Raw genomic sequence first — 18,101 nt, forward strand, 5'->3', positions numbered from 1 at the left:
AAGTTGGCATGGTTTGATACTTACTTGTAGTAAGTATGTCTGAGCCAAGTTCATTATAACCTAGAAAACAAAAGTCAAGTATAAGTGCAAGATGCAGAATGGTCTCATACATCATGCTGTTATCTATGTGGGAAATGGATACTTGTTCTTGTGAGTACTTATTAAGTGTCTACTAATGTGCTAGGATCTTACTTAAATATTATCATGAGGAAAAACTTCATGATACTTCATTTATACCCAACTCTTCCTTACCAGCTCTCTAGTATGCTCCCAGAATGAGTCTTTCATATGATTTATGTTCATACCTCAAAACCTAAAGATATATTCTCATCTATTCCATTATCTACCCACCTATTTTCCCATATATAATATATAATATTGGTCATTTGCTATGCATCTTATTCCACTTAAAGTTGAAGAATATTGTGCTGAGTAATATTATAGTGAGGCTGTGCCTCACTATATGCCTCATTATGGATTACATTCAGATGAGGTGAACATGAAACTTATTGATCTCTGGTGTCAGGAACAAGGTCTGGTTTTCAGTAGATTCTTGGTAAATGCTGACTTAGCAACAAACTTAGGCATATAAATTGTGCATTTTTTTGAGAGGGAAACCATGCATAGGTCTTCAATGGCCAAAGGATGAAATATAAACTCAGGACACTAAGACTCAGACCAGCTACAAACTTCACTTCTTATAAGTAAATGCTGGCCCCTTTCATTCCCAGTGCCTTAATTTGTTCTGTGTTAAAAGGGAAGTGTGAAGGTCTAAGATAACATCTTTCATACCCCATGGAATATAATGGTTGCTATAAATGGTCAATCTGACTATTTACTATCAACAAGGAGACAAACTCTGAGCATGATGTTGAGGGAGTTCATAGATTGGGTCAACCCAGGAGGGATGATATACATTAACTCTGGACAGCACAGCCCTATGGCCTAGATTCCTGGATGGATAAAATGATAGTGAGCTGAAGACCAGCATTTATATGTCTCACCTCCTTGACATTGTCCATGATGTGATAGTCTACCTTACCCTTCTATGCTTTTTTGTGTGCTTATTTGATTATTTGGACAGAAATGAAGAGTATAGAAACAGCTGGTCTACACAAAGACCATTAGGAACATTTCAGAGTACAGATAAAATAAAGGATGCCCGAGGAGACCACATAGCAAACCACAGACCACGCTCACCATTCACATAGAGGCTATGCTTCTCCAGTGTGTAGTTTCCCAGTTGGGTGACTCCATGGCTCAGATGGCTCAGTTCTGAGTATAGACCCTGTGTATCCATTCCAGGATGTGCAGGGTCATGCTGGTAGGTACAGGTGGTAACCACACTTGTGAATGTCCCATTCTTCTTAGGGCTTAAAGAGAAAGGTGTAGATATTCAAGGGAAGTCCTAATGTAGATAGAAGCCCCAAGGAAGGGGAAACAGCAGAAGATCAAAAGAAGGAATAGTTATTCTCAGGCAATTGTATGGAAGTAGAATCACCTGAGGGAGGTCAGTCTGCAACTTGAGTTAAAGGAGCTATTCTGGAACAAGGGCCCAAGCTGTGGATGAGAAAGGAAAAAAGAGAGTAAACAGTTGGGTGGAGGATGCAGATGAAGAGAATTTCGGCAGCGGGGGGTTTAGGAAAGAGGGTCTTACCAGGTGTTGTAGGACATTCTCAGTGGAGTTGAACATGGCTGAGCCACTGATCATGTCTGCTGAATATGGAAGACTGGAGATGGTAAAGTTGATTGTGAAGGTTTCCAGGTGGTGCCACATAGCTGGAGGAAGACAGAAAGGTAAATACCTACAACTGAGTGTTTACTTGTGACAAGGCTGGAATACTGCTCTGATCAGATCATGTTCTCTACCATATGGTCTGTCATGACTATCCAACACTTACATATGCATTTTCTATATAAAGCCTTCCTCTCTGTGATGCTGGTTGTGTCTCCCTCTGACTTCTCATTGTACTGTAATCATCTGTTTATTTCATGAACATGGTGTTTGCATGAGGGCAGGCATCTAACTTAACTGCTAGTCTGATTTTGTGCTTGTGATGATGAACCTGGCACTGGGCTCTCCACATCTGATGCTTCCTAACTCTCATGTGCCAACTATTAGAGGTGTGGGGCAAGGTGTTCTTGTCAAGTGAAATAAAAGGGTCCCCAGATACCTGTATTGGACTCTGGCTGTAGAGATGTCGATGGGGAGGGCAAGATGGTGGTGGCTGGTTCTGGAGCTGTGGAAAAACCTGTCATCAGGCATGGACAGAGTGCCCTGATAGAGAAGCCCTTTTAGCATTGGTCCAAGTCAGACAATCACCCACAAGAATAAGGGAAAGAGCAATCACATGAGTAGAGGAATGAGAAAAACCTGTGAATGGAATTAGTAAGATAGTGAGAGTGGTATGAGAGGCCGAGCAAACAGCATAGGTGGATATGAATACATAAAATAGAAGAGGTGATTGTAAAGAACATAAAAATGATAGGTCAAAGCAGAATTAAAAAAGAATGAAAACAGTGTTTGAGGAGGTAGAAGCAAAGCAGAAGGAAGGAAGCACAAGTAAATGAATGAGCATGAGCATAGGCAGATAAGTAGGCAATGCAGAGTGTGAATGTGTGATAGGAAGGTAGATGGATGAATGGACAAATAGGAAGATGGATGGATGGGTCGTTAACTTGTTCACAGGGTGGCTGGAGAGGCATATCGATGCATAGTGAAAACAAGACAGAGAAAGTGAGTGTCACAGACATTTGGTCAAAAGAAAATGTGTGGATATATGGGAGAATAGATTAACAAACGCATGGGTAGGTGGATAGATTGACTCATGGATAGATGATTCATGGATAGATGGTTCATGGATAGATGAATATATCTGTAAGTATTTATGCATCTGTAGTATATAGATGGATGTGAAGATGTATGGATGGATGGGCAAATAGATAAAAGAAATGAAGGACAAACAACAAAGGACAGAAGTAAAGGATGGATAAGTAGGTGAATGAATATAGAAAGAAAAAACCAGAAGGCATAAGAAGGTTGTAAAAAGGTGAGCAGTAAAATGTGTAGATAGATGAGTGAATAGAAATGTGGTGTCAAAGAAGAGGGATGATTAGGGAAAATGAAATAATGGATAGCTGAAAAGATAGGTGAACCGGTTACTGATTTTTAAAAGGCATTTGTAGCCTGAAGGTTTTTCTGGTCCTGCCTGACTCTGCGGTCAGGTCAGGACGAATCTCTCCCACCTGCATCCTGAAGCTTCTTATAAAATAATCACCCAAAGGCTTAATATTATTTACAAACTGTATGGCCATGGCCTATGGCTCCAGCTTCTTGCTAGCTAGCTCTTCTAACTAAACTCAGCCCATTTCTATTAATCTATATGTTGCCACGTGTTTCGTGACCTTACTTGTGTGCCATTACATGCTGCTCCCTGGACAGCACGATGGCTTCTCTCCTCTCTCGTGTCTTCCCTTTTCCTGTCTCTGTCCTGGATTTCCCACCTGCCTATAAGCTGCCTTGCCATAGGCCAAAGCAGTCCATTATTAACCAATTGGAACAACACATATTCACAGCATACAGAAAGACATCCCCCAGGAGGCATTTTTTTACCCCAAGCCTCTTAAGTAACTGTTACAATTTAGAATCTGAGAATGAAGTCCTTACTGGGGCCCCAGTAGCTTTTGTTCATGGAAAAAATAAACTAGAGTCACCATATGACTTCTGCCTTTCTATAACTCTTGTTCAAACTTCTTCCTTTAACTCAGAGGAGTATGAAAAGTTCAGAAATCCAATGTGAGGAATGAAGGTCCAAAAAAGAGGCTAAGGACTCAACATTATTCATCTACTAAGACCTTAGCCTCTCTTGGGAGGCTGGTTTGTTCTTAGGTATGCTTTCTTTCTGAATGAGAAGACATACATAGGCCAAAATACAGGCACATACTTGTAGGAGGTACATCTGGACCAGGTTCATTGTAACCTAGGAAACAAAAGTCATGCATAAGTGAAAGGGTCATAGCGGTCCCATACACCATGCCATGGTACATGGGGGCCCCATTATGATACATTTTTTTGTATACTGAGAATCTACTCATGTGCCCATATCTAACTTAAATGTCATCATGAACAATTTCTTGTTATTTCAATTAGATCTAACTCTTCCTTACTACTCAATAGCAAGAGAACAACAAGAGATCTATGCTTATATACTCCTATGTATGCAGTTATCCACACCATTGTCTTCCCTTTTAATGTACCTCTATTATCTACTGTTGTTTACTGAGCACTTACTCTCTGTGGTACTCTATTTTCAAATGAAGCATATAATAATGAACAAACCAATCTTTACTGCACTGAAATTTACAATGAGACAAGGTACACATGAAAATTATTTGTTCCTGGTGTCACGGCTAAGATTTGATTTATAGTAGATTTTGGTAAATGTTGACTAGACAACAAAGTGATGTACTTAAATAGCACAGTTTATGAAGGTGGATCCTAACTAAGTTTCTTCTGTGACAGAATTGAAGGGATGGATGTAAACCAGAATATCAAAGTGGGAGCCTGTTCCTCTCATTCCCTTTACCTCAGTTTTTCTTCTTGCTAAAATAAGAGAAATGGGGGTCCACATTGTCTCCTCTCTTCCGTAAGTGTGTGTAATAGTTAATGCCGATGATCAGTTTTACTGGTCTTAGAATCACCTAGGAGACAAACTTCTGGGCATGTCTCTCAGAGAACTTCTAGATTAGGTTGTGATTAAAAGATCTGCCTTAACTGTGGGCAGCTCCATATAATGGGCTGTGACTAAATATGTAGGAGATATAAGAGGACTTGTGTTTATCTTGTTTTTTCTTCCTGACTATTGGTGCTATGTGATCAGGTACCTCACCTTCCTTGCCATGATGAGAGTGATTTCCTTACACTGGAAACTAAAATAAACCTTCTGATAAGTTGATGTCAGGTATTTGCTTATAGCAATTAAACATATAGCTACTTCATGAGGCAATGGTGATACACAAATGTAAGTTCCTGAGAATGATTTCCAGGTTAGGAAGGACAGGAGAGGACATGTTGTGGAGGGAGGGGGAGCAGAGGAGAAGGGAGGTGGAAGGGAAGGTAGGGAATGAAAGGAAAAGGAAGAGGAGAACTGGCAGGAAAGGGAAAGTGGAAAGGAAAGAAAGAAGATGGGAGAGAAATAAGGAAAAGAAAGGAGGAAACTATTTTGACCAGTTTTTCTAGGAATATGTCTTGCATTTGAACATGCCATACAGGACATATAGCTTAGAAGCTGTCCTTTCATGGTTTTATGCTGATATGTAGTGTCTGAAGCTTAGGTCATTCGATACACTGATGCCTTTTCTTACATCTCCTGTGTGAGAAAACGGTCCAGGAGAGAAGTTAATCTAGTATCAAGAGTGAGAAGAAAGCAGGCTTTGAGACAAATGTATCCTCTTTATTTCTCCAAGAAAGACTGTTTTATGAAGTAATTACCTGGAGTATCACATTGGCAATAACAACAGCACTCATGTTTGGATTCAAAACTCTCAAGTTGGGACTTGTTAAGGAGTAGTCTTTTGGGGTGTAGGTGGGGTTTTGGGGTGGAAGCTTGCATTTGAATCCTAATATTTCCCTAAAGAACTAGGAACTGTGAAGTTTTGTAGCATGCATGAGGGCCAGGAGATGGAGATGGAAAATGCTCACCATTGATGTAAAGGGTGTCTTTATCCAGGGAGTAAGGACCCAGCCGGGTGATTCCACGAGTCTGCCAGCTTAGGTCATAGAAAACTGATTTGGCAGGCAGTCCCAGACCAGTGGGAACCTGGTGGTAGGTGCAAAGGACATCTACCTGGGTCTGGGCACCATTCTTCACTGACCTGAGTTTGGGAGGAAGAGGTGTACATTGAGGAGATTTTGATCGCTTGCTGCCTCTCCCTCTGTGGTCACTCTATACAATGCATAGCTTACACTTTGATTTTGTTGATGATGTTTGCTGCCTTGCTTGCTCACTTACTTTCACAAATTAGGATTCCACACCTGTGGGTACACGTGTCTGAAAGCGTCTCTCTTTGCATTGTTCCTCGGATTACTTACAGTTATCCCAATTTTGGTTTCACCACCTCTTCTTCCCCTCCTTCCTGTTCTTTTCTCCTTCTTTACTCTCCCCTTCTTCCTCACCTTCCTCCTCTCTATTATCCTCTTCCTCCTCTTCCTTCTTCCTCCTCTTTCTCTTCTGTTTTCTTCCCTCATTCCCTTCTCCTCTTCATTCTCCTTCCCTGCTCTTCTTTCCCCACTCTTTCACCTTCTTCTCCCTCCTTTTCTCTTGCTCTTCCTTGTCCTCCTCCTCTTCACAGTCTTCTTGTCCTCTTTTTCATCCTATTCTTCCTTTTCCTTATTTTGAAGTAATTTCTTTGGCATCAACACATTCTATTCTGGTTAGAGGCTCATTATAGACTCAAAGTTTTAAAGAGAGACTCAGTAAAACCAGAAAATAAAGAATGCAGCTGTATCAGAAAGCCTCTTAAATGTACTAGAGTCATAAGGCTCCTCCCTCCCTGGGGTTATTCAGTCAATAAGGAGTGTTGAAGAGAGGAGAATGTCCAACCTGCTGAGACACTTTCAAGTTGTACAGAGAGCTCCAGTATCAAAGCTTTTATGAGTTGTTATCCTCTTTCTCTTCACAAGTTAATTGTATCAGATCGTTCATTAAAGTAATCTGAAGTTTACTAATAAAGACGGTAAATTTTGTGTTATATGTATTTTACTACAATTAAAAAGGAATCAAGGAGGGGAAAGGACTTCGTGGATAATAATGCTTGCTCTGCAAGCCAGAGGACCGGAGTTCTTTTTGTCTTTTTATTTATTCTTCTATCATACAATTACATCCTGACCACAGTCTCCCCTCCTTCCACTCCTCCCCATTCCCACTTTCCTTCTCCCACAGATTTACTGCTCTTCCATTTTCCTTCAGGAAAAATCCTCCCAGGGATATCCCCCAAACATGGCATTACAAGATGCAATAAGACCAGGCACTACCCTCATATCAAGGCTGGATGAGGCAACCCAATAGGAAGAAAAGGAGGACCTGATTTCTAATTCTTAATAACCCATGTAAAAAAAAAAAAAAAAAAAAAAAGCCGGGCGGTGGTGGCGCACGCCTTTAATCCCAGCACTCGGGAGGCAGAGCCAGGTGGATCTCTGTGAGTTCGAGGCCAGCCTGGGCTACCAAGTGAGTTCCAGGAAAGGCGCAAAGCTACACAGAGAAACCCTGTCTCGAAAAACCAAAAAAAAAAAAAAAAGTTTAAAAAAAAAAAAAAGCCCAGTATGACTACATGTGCTTGTAACCCAAGCACTGGGACAGGGGATATCCAGGAGCTCACTCGTCAGTCAGCCAGCCTTTTAAAACTTTTTGTTTTTGAGAAAGGGTCTCACTATGTAGCACAGGCTATCCCAGAACTCACTATATAGACCAGGCTGGCCTTGAACTCACAGAGATCTGCCTGCCTGATTCTGCCTCCCAAGTTATAGGATTAAAGGTTTGTGTTATTACACCAAGCCTTAAGGTTTTTTTGTTTGTTTTTACAATTTAATATTTTTATTATGCTGTTATCAAAACTAGGGTCTTGTACGTTCTTAATAAATGATCTACAGCCAAGCCATGCCCATGTCCATAACTGGTAGATTCTAGGCAGGGACTCTCCTGCTTAGCCACTCCACCACCCCACTACTGAGGGATTATTGGCAAGTACCCTATTGCTACAAAATAAAAATTGTCATAAAATCATTAAAATACAAACAAAAAAGACATGTCAATCCTAAGTGTTCCCATCATCACAACTCCAAGCCTTTTCAAGTAGGATAGTGGGTTGGTAGGGTAGGAGAGGGGGGTGTAAGTGGAGAATGTGTCTCACCTCAGAGTGGCTACTCTACAGCCTGTGTATAGGGGGCCAAGGCTGCTCCTCTGAAACAAAGGGCCAAGCTGCAGAGAAAGAAGTGAGTCAGAGTTGGGTAGAGGCAGGCATCTACACTAGGAGGGGAAGGAAGGGCCTGAGGGGAAGCAGGTAGCTCACCAGGTGCTGCATGAGTGTATCCGTGATGTTGAACTTGGGGGAGCCAACCTGGCCCATGTCGGCTGAGTAGCGCAGGTTGTTGATGGTGAAGTTCACTGTGAACATCTCCTCACTGACTTCCCCAGCTGCGCAGGTAGAAAGAGATACAGCTAAAGCTGATATGACAGGAGGTAGGTGGGGATGGGGGCATCAATGTGCTTTGTAGTGGGTCTTCCAAGGGTTCCCTGTATGCCTCTCAGTAAATCTAAGGATGACTTGTTAATGGAGGCAACTATAGATGTCAGTTAAGGGTACCCTTGATGTGAGGAATTCTGATAGATCATTTCTACCCTCCCACCTTCCATACATGTGGGTTCTATATAAACATGGATCTTTGCTTCTTTGTGAGGGGAAAGGCCCATATTGCCTGCTCAGGCAGGACTGGTGACTCCTAAAGTCTGTCTGTCCCTCTCTTTTTCTCTCCCTTTCTGTGGGAGCCCGTTCTCGGGTTCCTCGTGGCTTTACCCAGCAGGTCCTCATAGAGGATGATTAGACCACGGGCCTAAGTGCAGGTGTCTGAGATGGTCTGCACTTGGCTGTGCTGGGGGAGGAGGTCTTTTGCTCCACCCCTTGGCGTCTCTATAAAAACCCTGGGGCAGAGACAGTCAGGGCCCGTTGGAATAGGTTCCAGGCCCTCTCGAGGCTATCTTTTATTTTCTATCTGTTTATCTCCGCGATATTCTCCGCAATAAATCCTTCTATCTAATATTTCCTGCTGCTCGCACTCAAGAAAACTCTGGGGAACTGTGGGGGTGGTTGGGTAAACGCCCCACAGAATGGCGCCATGAACAGGGACTAAAGAAAAAAGAAAAAAGGGACTAAAGAAAAAAAGGGGGGGACTAAAAAAGAAGGGGGGACTAAAGACAAATGAACAGGGACTAAAGACAAAGTAATAGGGACTAAAGATAAAGGAAAATAATAGTTTTATTACAGAGTTTTTGGCAAAAGTGCTGAGTTCAGCCCTGCCAGTGGATGAGGCATGCCGGTGTTATGGAAAAATATATATTTTTTATATATATTATTGAGAGGCAGGGGTTTTATCCTCGAGAAAAAAGGAAAGCGGACTGGAAGGATGTCCGATGCTGCAGCGAAATTCTCTTCTGTCAAAATTTTCTATCTTCTATCCCTTTCTCAATTTCTATCTGTGAAAAATAAGTATAAGGCATAGGGTAGTAAAATAGTGTAGGAAAAACTTAGAAGTGTAAGATTGTGTAGGAAAAAATAAGTAAGGCAACTAGACAGGAAAACTCTTCAATTTTCTAACTTGGGGGCTCTGAATGCAAACTGGGGAAAAAATCTTTCTTTGGGCTATTTGGGTAGTAAAAAAGCTCTTCTTCGAGCTTATGGGGAAGAATAAGTTTCCTATGGAAGCTTTTGACCTGGGGCAGCTGAAATGCTAAGTCCAAGCGGCAGGAGAAAGTGATTTCTCCCTGAGGCAAAAATGGGGATGTAAAAAAAAGCCAAAAAGTTTAAAGTTGGGAAGTTTTGGGAAAAGTTGCTCTTTCTCTTGGGGGAAAAAAACCTTTCTCTTAAAGCTTTTCTTGGAAAATTTGGGGGAAAAAACTCTAAAAAGCCTTCATCTTTCTCAAAAGCTCTCCAAACTTAAAAACTAAAGCCTTTAACTTTCTCTCAGAAGGACAAAAATTAGAATCACCTGAAGATATTAGTATGGGGACCACCTGTGATTAGCTCTAAGGGAAAAATAACAAACCTCTTAGACAGCAAAACCTCTAAGTTCTGTTTTTCAAGCCTTAAAAATTGTCCCTGCAATGCAGGAGGCAGGGACAAGTTCCTAAAAACCTCTTCTAAGCTCTGTCTCTTCAAGCTAGTAAAAGACAGTGGGTCAGAGTACCCTGAGGGAAATGCTTGAGAGAGTGTGGGTAAAGAGCTACGGAGAGCCCAAAAGGGCTGGAAACTTTACCTGAGAAAAGCAAAAAAGCCAAGCTTTTCAGTTACAGCCGAGCTGAGGCATCAAGGGTTTTGTTTCTGAGTGAGCATTTCAGAATGAAAAGGCGCTCCTAATTCTCCTAATGCAAAGATCCCCTGAAGCATGCAAACTGCTAGCATTGTATCCTCTTCTGAGCAAAAACCCAGAGGTGACTGGCCAGCGTCTCTGAGTTGGGGTGCATTTCGGGGATACTAGGGTTCCTGCAGTGGTAAACTTCCTGGAGCACAGAGCTGAGGCAGGAAGGTGCAGGACCCAGGGGAAGATTGCCAATGAACAAAACTAAAGCCAGTGGGAACGGCACAGTTGTCCACTTTCCTACAAGTCCCGGGTTGATAGGTCCACAGCTGCAAAAATCTGAGAAAAAGCTTTCCTATCAGAGTAAGGACCTTTCTGAGAAAACAGTAAAGCTGAACTGTGTCTGAAGCAGTTGTGCTGCTGAGTCAGAACGCTGTCTGGGGAAAGAGCCCAGCCAGGGCAGAACAGAACTATCCAGGAGTAAAGCTTTCTTTTCTGTCAGAAAGCACCTCTTAGAGAAAAGCTTTGTTTCAACTGACTCCCATGAGATGAGGGAGTGTAGCCCTGAGGGGTGATTGCCTCTGGCATAAGCTCTGTCCTTGAGCACCCAGACAAGCAAATGCAACCCACTGGGGGACTGGGTCAGGTGAAGGCCTGATGAGGCAAAACACCTGTCCTAATGGGGGTTTAGAAATGGCAAAAACCTCCCTTGTTAGACTTTCAGTCTGTACGCAAACCACACAGACCCTGAAAGAAACGGACAAAAAAAACCCTACCTTCAGTAGCAGGGAAAGCCGCCACTGTAGTGTCGGAAACTGTTTCTGGGGTAGAGGGGATAAACTGAGACCAAACTGGGAACTGTCTGGGCAAAAGACTCTGAAGAAACAGAAAAGGGACATAATCCTCCCCAGAAAAATATGACCTGAAAAAGCTGCTAGAATTTGAGGCAGATTTGGGGGGAGAAAAAAGCCCCTACCTCCAAAAGCAGCTAGCAGAGGAACAGAGCCACAGACAGATACCTGAAGCTCTGCATCTGGGGAAGGAACAAACAAAATGAGATAGATCCATGGGAGAAAATCTCTTCTGAATGAGCTATGGAAAAGCTGTTGTAAATGATCACTGACTGGCTAAGGCAAACACAAGCCCCAAGGAAAGTTGCTATCAGAGATTGTCCACCTCAATGCGCGCTAACGAGGCAGGTGCAGTTCTGATTTGGGGGCCAGTGTCAAATGAAGGAGATACACCTGTTAAAGCCAGTTGAGAGAATAGTAATCTCCCAACGTGCCAAAGCTGAAAATGTAAAATGCTTGTTCAAATCTCCTGCTGCAAAAGCAAAAAACTTTGTTCAAACCTCCCGGGCAAGAATTTGTAAGCAAGTCTGGTAAAAGAGAACCAGTTGACTCTCAGACCCAAAAAGAACTATGGGAAATGACTGATATAAGGGAAATGATATAAAGGACTGATTTAAGGGACTGATACTATTATGGACTGATATAAGGGAAATGCATTCTGGGAAAGGTAGTTTTTCTGCTAAAGATGGCGACATTGCCCTGAAACACTTTTGTCAGCTCGAAAATACGTTCATGGTAAACTTTAAAATACAGCTTTTAAAAGAATAAGGAGGAAAATCATCTAAGAGTTTTAAGTGTCAGTTCCAATGAAACATTGAAAGGAAATGGAACTAGGTACTTCGCGGTTTGGGGGTTGGTAAAATGACTTATTTACCCTAATAGCTGTGCAAAGTTTTAACGGTAGTTGGATGACAGAAAGCTACCTATAAGATCAAACAAGCCACTTTAAAATCCTTAAAGCAAGAGAGAGCAGTTTATACACTGAACGTTGTCTTAGATATGAAGGAAACTTATGCTATCTACAAAAGAAAGCTGCCATGCTTTGTGGGCCATATTAGAGCTCACTCCAATCTTCCTGGTCCTTTAGCTGAGGGTAATGCGATGGCTGATAAGTTAACAAAGATAGTAGCATTATCCCAAGTGGAAATGGCTCAACAGTCACATGCTCTTCATCATCAAAATAGCAAAAGCTTAAGAAAGCAATTCAATCTTACCAAAGAAGCAGCTCGTCAAATAGTTAAACGATGTGGGGTATGTCCAAAATATTTTCCTGTCCCTCACTTAGGGGTAAACCCTCGAGGTCTTCTTCCCAATCATCTATGGCAAATGGATGTTACGCATATTGCAGAATTTGGCAAATTAAGATATGTACATGTGACCATTGATACTTATTCAGGATTTCTAATGGCTAGTGCACAACCTGGAGAAGCTACAAAACATGTAATTATGCACTGCTTGAAGTGTTTTTCATATATGGGTTTACCAAAAATTATTAAAACTGATAATGGTTGTGGATATAGTAGTAAGGCATTTCAACAATTTTGTACCCAATGGGAAATCGTACATAAAACAGGTATTCCTTATAATCCTCAGGGACAAGGTATTGTGGAAAGGGCTCATAGCAGTCTTAAAATACAACTTCAAAAAATAAATATAAAAAAGGAAGAAATTTACCCTCTATCGCCACATAATGCATTAAATCATGCTCTTTTTGTTCTGAACTTTTTGAATATGGATGTCTATGAACAGTCTGCTGCAGATAGATTTTGGCACAGTGGCACCCAAGCGACTTTTGCTCAAGTGAAATGGAAAGATCCCTGCTCCGGATTATGGAAGGGTCCTGATCCTGTGTTAATATGGGGTCGAGGACATGTTTGTGTTTTTTCACAAGAGGAGAATGAAGCTCGGTGGTTACCGGAGCGTTTGGTAAGGAGCGTGGAACTAAGAAAGGTCAGCTCCAATGACGTTTCTATAAAGAAACCAGAATGAAAGTGGCTCGATCAATGTTTCTGAGGTTTTGTCACTGGTTAATGCTAACAGTGAGGGAACAGAGTTCGGAGCTGTGCCGCTTTTGGCTTTACTAGCTCCTTTAGAAAAATACTTTATATCACCTAATAGATGTGCGGTATTTGGCAAAGACCATACAGCAGCTAAATACGGTAATTTCACCCTCAGTGTGAAGTGAAGTTTTTCCGTAGAACAAACCAAAAGTACTGCTGTAATAGAAACGTTTGTCTGAATTGAAGCACTTAGGGGAACTATTATGAATTTGGGTGAAGGGACAGCCTCTAGTTAAAATCCGTCTACCGCTGACAGTGCATCTCTGCCGGTCCGGAACGGCTGAGAGAACTGGCAACTTTGGAGTGTGACGTCATCCTGGGAAGGTTACAGTCCCCTAGCAACAACTATCACAATTCTATAACAACAACACTCACTAAATCCCAGTGCTTTATAGCAAAGCTGACTATAAACTCTAAACTTTAACAATGATGTACGTACTTCCTGTATAGTTAAGAAAATCTTTCTAATAAAGATAGTAATAATAATTAAGAGTAAGAAATAGAAAAAGGTGAAAATAAGATATGTGAGTTTGTAAAAATTCTGTCTTGTTAGATCTGTGTTAAGAAATCTTTGGGTGTTTGCTAAGTTAAATATATGCTAATAGTAGCCCTATATAAGTTTGTAAAATAGATCTATAGAGTTCATTTTAAGAATATAAGCTTGCAAGAAATATCTAAGGTAGTCTTAAGACATGTAGTAATAAGCTTGTAAGAAGTAAAGATGCTAGTTGTAAATGTAAGTTTAAATAAGAAATATGATAAGCATATAAGAAGTAATAAGAAATATATTTGCTAAAGTAGTTCTATAGTTCCCTTAAAGAGTATAAATAAGTAGATGTTAATGTTATATGTGAATTTGTAAAAAAGTGTAAATGTTAAACATGAATCTATTCCTAATGTATATGGTGAAAGAACCTGAGACACAGAAGGTAGTGTCTCAGTAGACTGTAAAGTAGGCAGTCTGAGAGGTTTTTCAAAAGCTCCAGAAGCCGCTAAGAAGCTAAGAATGGCGGACGCCAGAACCAGCACAAGGCATCTGCAGCTGAGATCCGTGGAAAATCGACGCAACACAGAAAAACCTGAGCTAACATCAAAAACGGTGCGGTTTAGAATACTACTGTACCTAAAAAAGAATAAGTTTAGAGACGCTTGTTTGAACTAAAATTGTTAACTGCAAGAAGTTTTGGTTGTAAAAAGTCTCTTCATATTTGGAAGTGAAAGCCTGATACCAGAATTTATTTCTTGTTTGAACTTTTTGAACTTAAAATGAGATAAAATTACAAAAAGACTTTGGTTATGGATTTCTTCATATTTGGAAGGCTCGTACCAGAATTTATCATTTGAATTTTGGGACTTAAGAAATGAAATGAACAATAGAGATTTCATTGCAATGGGACAATTTTGAGTTTATTCATAAAAAAATGGAACTGTTTAAATGAAGAAATTTATTATTTCTACCTAGAATCAAGATGCAGTTTTGTGTATGCATATATGCTTTATTAATTGGTGATTCATGAATTTTTTTGTGGAACTGTTTATGTAAAAATGAAATTACTTACAGAACTGGTTTTGTGTTACAAATGGAACTGTTTAAATTGAAAAGTTTGGGTTTTCTAACTAGGCTTGAGATTTTGCTTAAATTATAAAGAAAGGGGGAAGAGTTAATATTCCTTAGTCTAATTTCAAAAGTTGTTTGAGTGGATTAATGTCATGTTATTGTTAGTAAGAAATGCAAATGGGGTATATTAAGAGACTACTTTTAAAGTATAAAGAGTTTTATTAAACTGCTTTTGGATGTTTTGCTAAGTTTTCAAAGTGTTAATGGTTAGATTGAGAAGATTGCTTTTCAATATGGGTTTGTAGGAATTGTATGAGTTTGGGTTCTTCTAACTAGGTTTTAGATTTTGTTTAAAAAATTATAAAGAAAAGGAGGAGTTATGAGGTTGAATTATGTTTGCAGAAATTATATTTACCCTATTGATATTAATGCACCCTGGTTTTGTGGAGTTAAGGAATATTTAAGTTTGATGTGAATACATCGAAGTTTTTCTTATGTTCTGTTAACAAGAAAATTCAAATGATTGAGTTAAAGTTGTAAGACAGAGAAAATTGTTAACTATATATAGCACCATATATGCTAATTCAAATGGTTCTGTTAAGAGTTTGCTTTGAGTTGTAAGACAGAGAATTGTGGCTATGTATAGCAATGTTTATGTTAACCTGTTAATGGTAATGATGAAGCTAAGGGATTCTTTAAGTTTGTAGTTGCCTTAAGAGTTTTTGGCTTAGAAAGGGCTTGAGGCAGCTAAGACTGCTGTAGTCACCTTGGACCTAATTCAAAAGAGAAATGCCATCTATATCATCCTCTACTCCCATACTGGGAGGTGTAACAGCTATGGAGATTGCTGTAAGCCATTATTAGTTATTTTTTTTATATATTAAGAAAGGGGGACCTGTGGGAGCCCGTTCTCGGGTTCCTCGTGGCTTTACCCAGCAGGTCCTCATAGAGGATGATTAGACCACGGGCCTAAGTGCAGGTGTCTGAGATGGTCTGCACTTGGCTGTGCTGGGGGAGGAGGTCTTTTGCTCCACCCCTTGGCGTCTCTATAAAAACCCTGGGGCAGAGACAGTCAGGGCCCGTTGGAATAGGTTCCAGGCCCTCTCGAGGCTATCTTTTATTTTCTATCTGTTTATCTCCGCGATATTCTCCGCAATAAATCCTTCTATCTAATATTTCCTGCTGCTCGCACTCAAGAAAACTCTGGGGAACTGTGGGGGTGGTTGGGTAAATGCCCCACACCTTTCCTCTTCATCTCTTTTCCCTTCCGTCTCCTCCTCGTACTCTCTTCACCATCTACCTGTTTTTCTCTTCCTCGCCTTCTCTTCTCTTTCTCTTCTTGTTCCGCTCCTCCTTTTTTCTCTGTCCCACTTCCCCTCCTTTTCTCTCATTTCCCTCTTCTCTTGTCCTCTCTATTTGTCCCTTTCTCCATCACTTATTTCTTTTATTGAAAAGGTGCTTTAATTGATAAATGTATAAAGTTAAGATCACTAATAATCTTACAACCTACAATGATACATGATTTTACTTATTTTTCTAGAAAACATACTATTATAAGCTTTGGAATGAGAAAACATGTAGCTTAAACGTTTTATTTATAATATTTACAAAATTAAGTTTTTCAAAGAAAGGTCTAACCATAACTGTTTCAAGTCCAATTCATGAGAACACAGTTACAAGATCCCCATGAGAAAACTCTATACTTCAAAACAGACTTCATTTTAAAAATCAACTGAAAAATCAAAAAATCCCACCCCACCCATTTTTACAGTTTAAGAAAACCTGTCACCATTAATGCAGAAATGGTGAATTAACCAAGTTTCCAAAATTTTACTTTTGTCTATTTCCTTTTTTTAAAAGAATATCTGTATTTTATTTTTAAGTTTTTTTTTCTTTCTTCTTGTCTCTTCCTCCCTCCTCCCACCCCCCTCCCCCCAACCTCCTCCAGAGCAAGGACTCCCCTGGGGATTCAGTTCAGCCTGGTAGATTCAGTCCAGGCAGGGCAGTCCCCTCCTCCCTTCACCCAGGCTGAGCAAAGTGTCTCAGCATAGGCCCTAGGTTCCAAAGCCAGCTCATGCACTAAGGACAGGTTCCAGTCCCACTGCCTGGGGGCCTCCTAATTTATCCAGAGGGCCTGATCCAGTTCCATGGGGGCTCCTCAGCTATTGGTTCATTTTTCATGTGTTTCCACTAGTTTGGCTATTTGTCCCTGTGCTTTTTCCAATCATGGTCTCAACATCTCTTGCTCATACAATCCCTCCTCTCTCTTGCCAGTTGGACTCCTGGAGCTCCATTTGGGGCCTGGCCATGGATCTCTGCATCTGCTTCCATCTGTCATAGGATGAGAGTTCTATCATTACAGTTAGGGTGTTTGGCCATCCAATCACTAGAGTAGGTCAGTTCCAGCTTTCTCTCTACCATTGCCAGTAGGCTATTGTGGAGGTATCTTGTGGATTTCTGGGGACCTCTCTAGCACTCTGCTTCTTCCTATTCCCATGGGATCTTCATTTATCATGGTCTCTCTTTCCTTTTTCTCCTTCTCTGTTCTTGATCCAGCTGGGAATTATGCTCCCCTAAGCTCTCTTTCCCCTGACACTTGCCCTTCATTACCCCCTGTCACGTCCAGTTTGCTCATGTAGATCTCATCCATTGCTCTGTTGTTGGGTGATCCCTGTGTCTTTCTTAGGGTCCTGTTTTCTAGGTAGCCTCCCTGGAGTTTGAGTAGCAGTCTAGTATCCTCCTATGAGTGAGTACATACCACATTTGTCTTTCCCCAAGTCTGGGTTACCTCACTCAGGATGATATTTTCTAAATCCATCCATTTGCCTGCAAACCTCATGATGTCATTGTTTTTCTCTGCTGAGTAGTACTCCATTGTGTATATGTACCACATTTTCTTTATCCATTCTTCAGTTGTAGGGCATCTAGGTTGTTTCCAGGTTCTGGCTATTACAAACAATGCTGATATGAACATAGTTGAGCATGTGTCCTTGTGGTATGATTGAGCATTCCTTGGGTATATGCCCAAGAGCGGTATAGCTGGGTCTTGGGGGAGATTGATTTCCAATTTTCTAAGAAAGTGGCATATTGATTTCCAAAGTGACTGTACAAGTTCGCATTCCCACCAACAGTGGAGGAGAGTTCCCCTAGCTCCACATCCTCTCCAGCATAAGCTGTCTTCAGTGTTTTTGATCTGAGCCATTCTGACAGGGATAAAGTGGTATCTCAGAGTCATTTTGATTCGCATTTACCTGATGATTGGGGATGTTGAGCAATTCCTTAAATGTCTTTCAGCCATTTGAGCTTCCTCTGTTGAGAATTCTCTGTTTAGCTCTGTAGCCCATTTTTAAATTGGACTGTTGGGTATTTTGATGTCTAATTTCTTGAGTTCTTCATATATTCTGAATATCAGCCCTCTGTCAGATGTGGGGCTAGTGAAGATCTATTCCCATTCTGTAGGCTGTCGCTTTGTCTTGTTGACCGTGTCCTTTGCTCTACAAAAGCTTCTCAGTTGCAAGAGGTCCCATTGATGAATTGTTTCTCTCAGAGTCTGTGCTACTGGT

The 18,101-nt window shown here is 40.9% G+C and overlaps 1 protein-coding gene across 1 annotated transcript in view; it reads right to left on the reverse strand.

The window, feature by feature from the left end:
- Muc16 (mucin 16, cell surface associated) overlaps positions 1-18,101 on the reverse strand; it is a 200,071-nt gene that overhangs the window by 56,477 nt on the left and 125,493 nt on the right. Inside the window, exons 52-60 of the mRNA XM_059267231.1 lie at positions 8,068-8,192; positions 7,909-7,976; positions 5,702-5,874; positions 3,945-3,980; positions 2,175-2,240; positions 1,658-1,779; positions 1,502-1,560; positions 1,201-1,373; positions 25-60 (exon numbers count right to left, since the gene is read on the reverse strand). Of these exons, the coding sequence (XP_059123214.1) occupies positions 25-60; positions 1,201-1,373; positions 1,502-1,560; positions 1,658-1,779; positions 2,175-2,240; positions 3,945-3,980; positions 5,702-5,874; positions 7,909-7,976; positions 8,068-8,192 (858 nt within the window). The remainder of the gene's footprint in view (positions 1-24; positions 61-1,200; positions 1,374-1,501; positions 1,561-1,657; positions 1,780-2,174; positions 2,241-3,944; positions 3,981-5,701; positions 5,875-7,908; positions 7,977-8,067; positions 8,193-18,101) is intronic.

The sequence above is a fragment of the Peromyscus eremicus genome, chromosome 7, assembly GCF_949786415.1.
Source record: "Peromyscus eremicus chromosome 7, PerEre_H2_v1, whole genome shotgun sequence".
NCBI classification, from domain to species: domain Eukaryota; kingdom Metazoa; phylum Chordata; class Mammalia; order Rodentia; family Cricetidae; genus Peromyscus; species Peromyscus eremicus.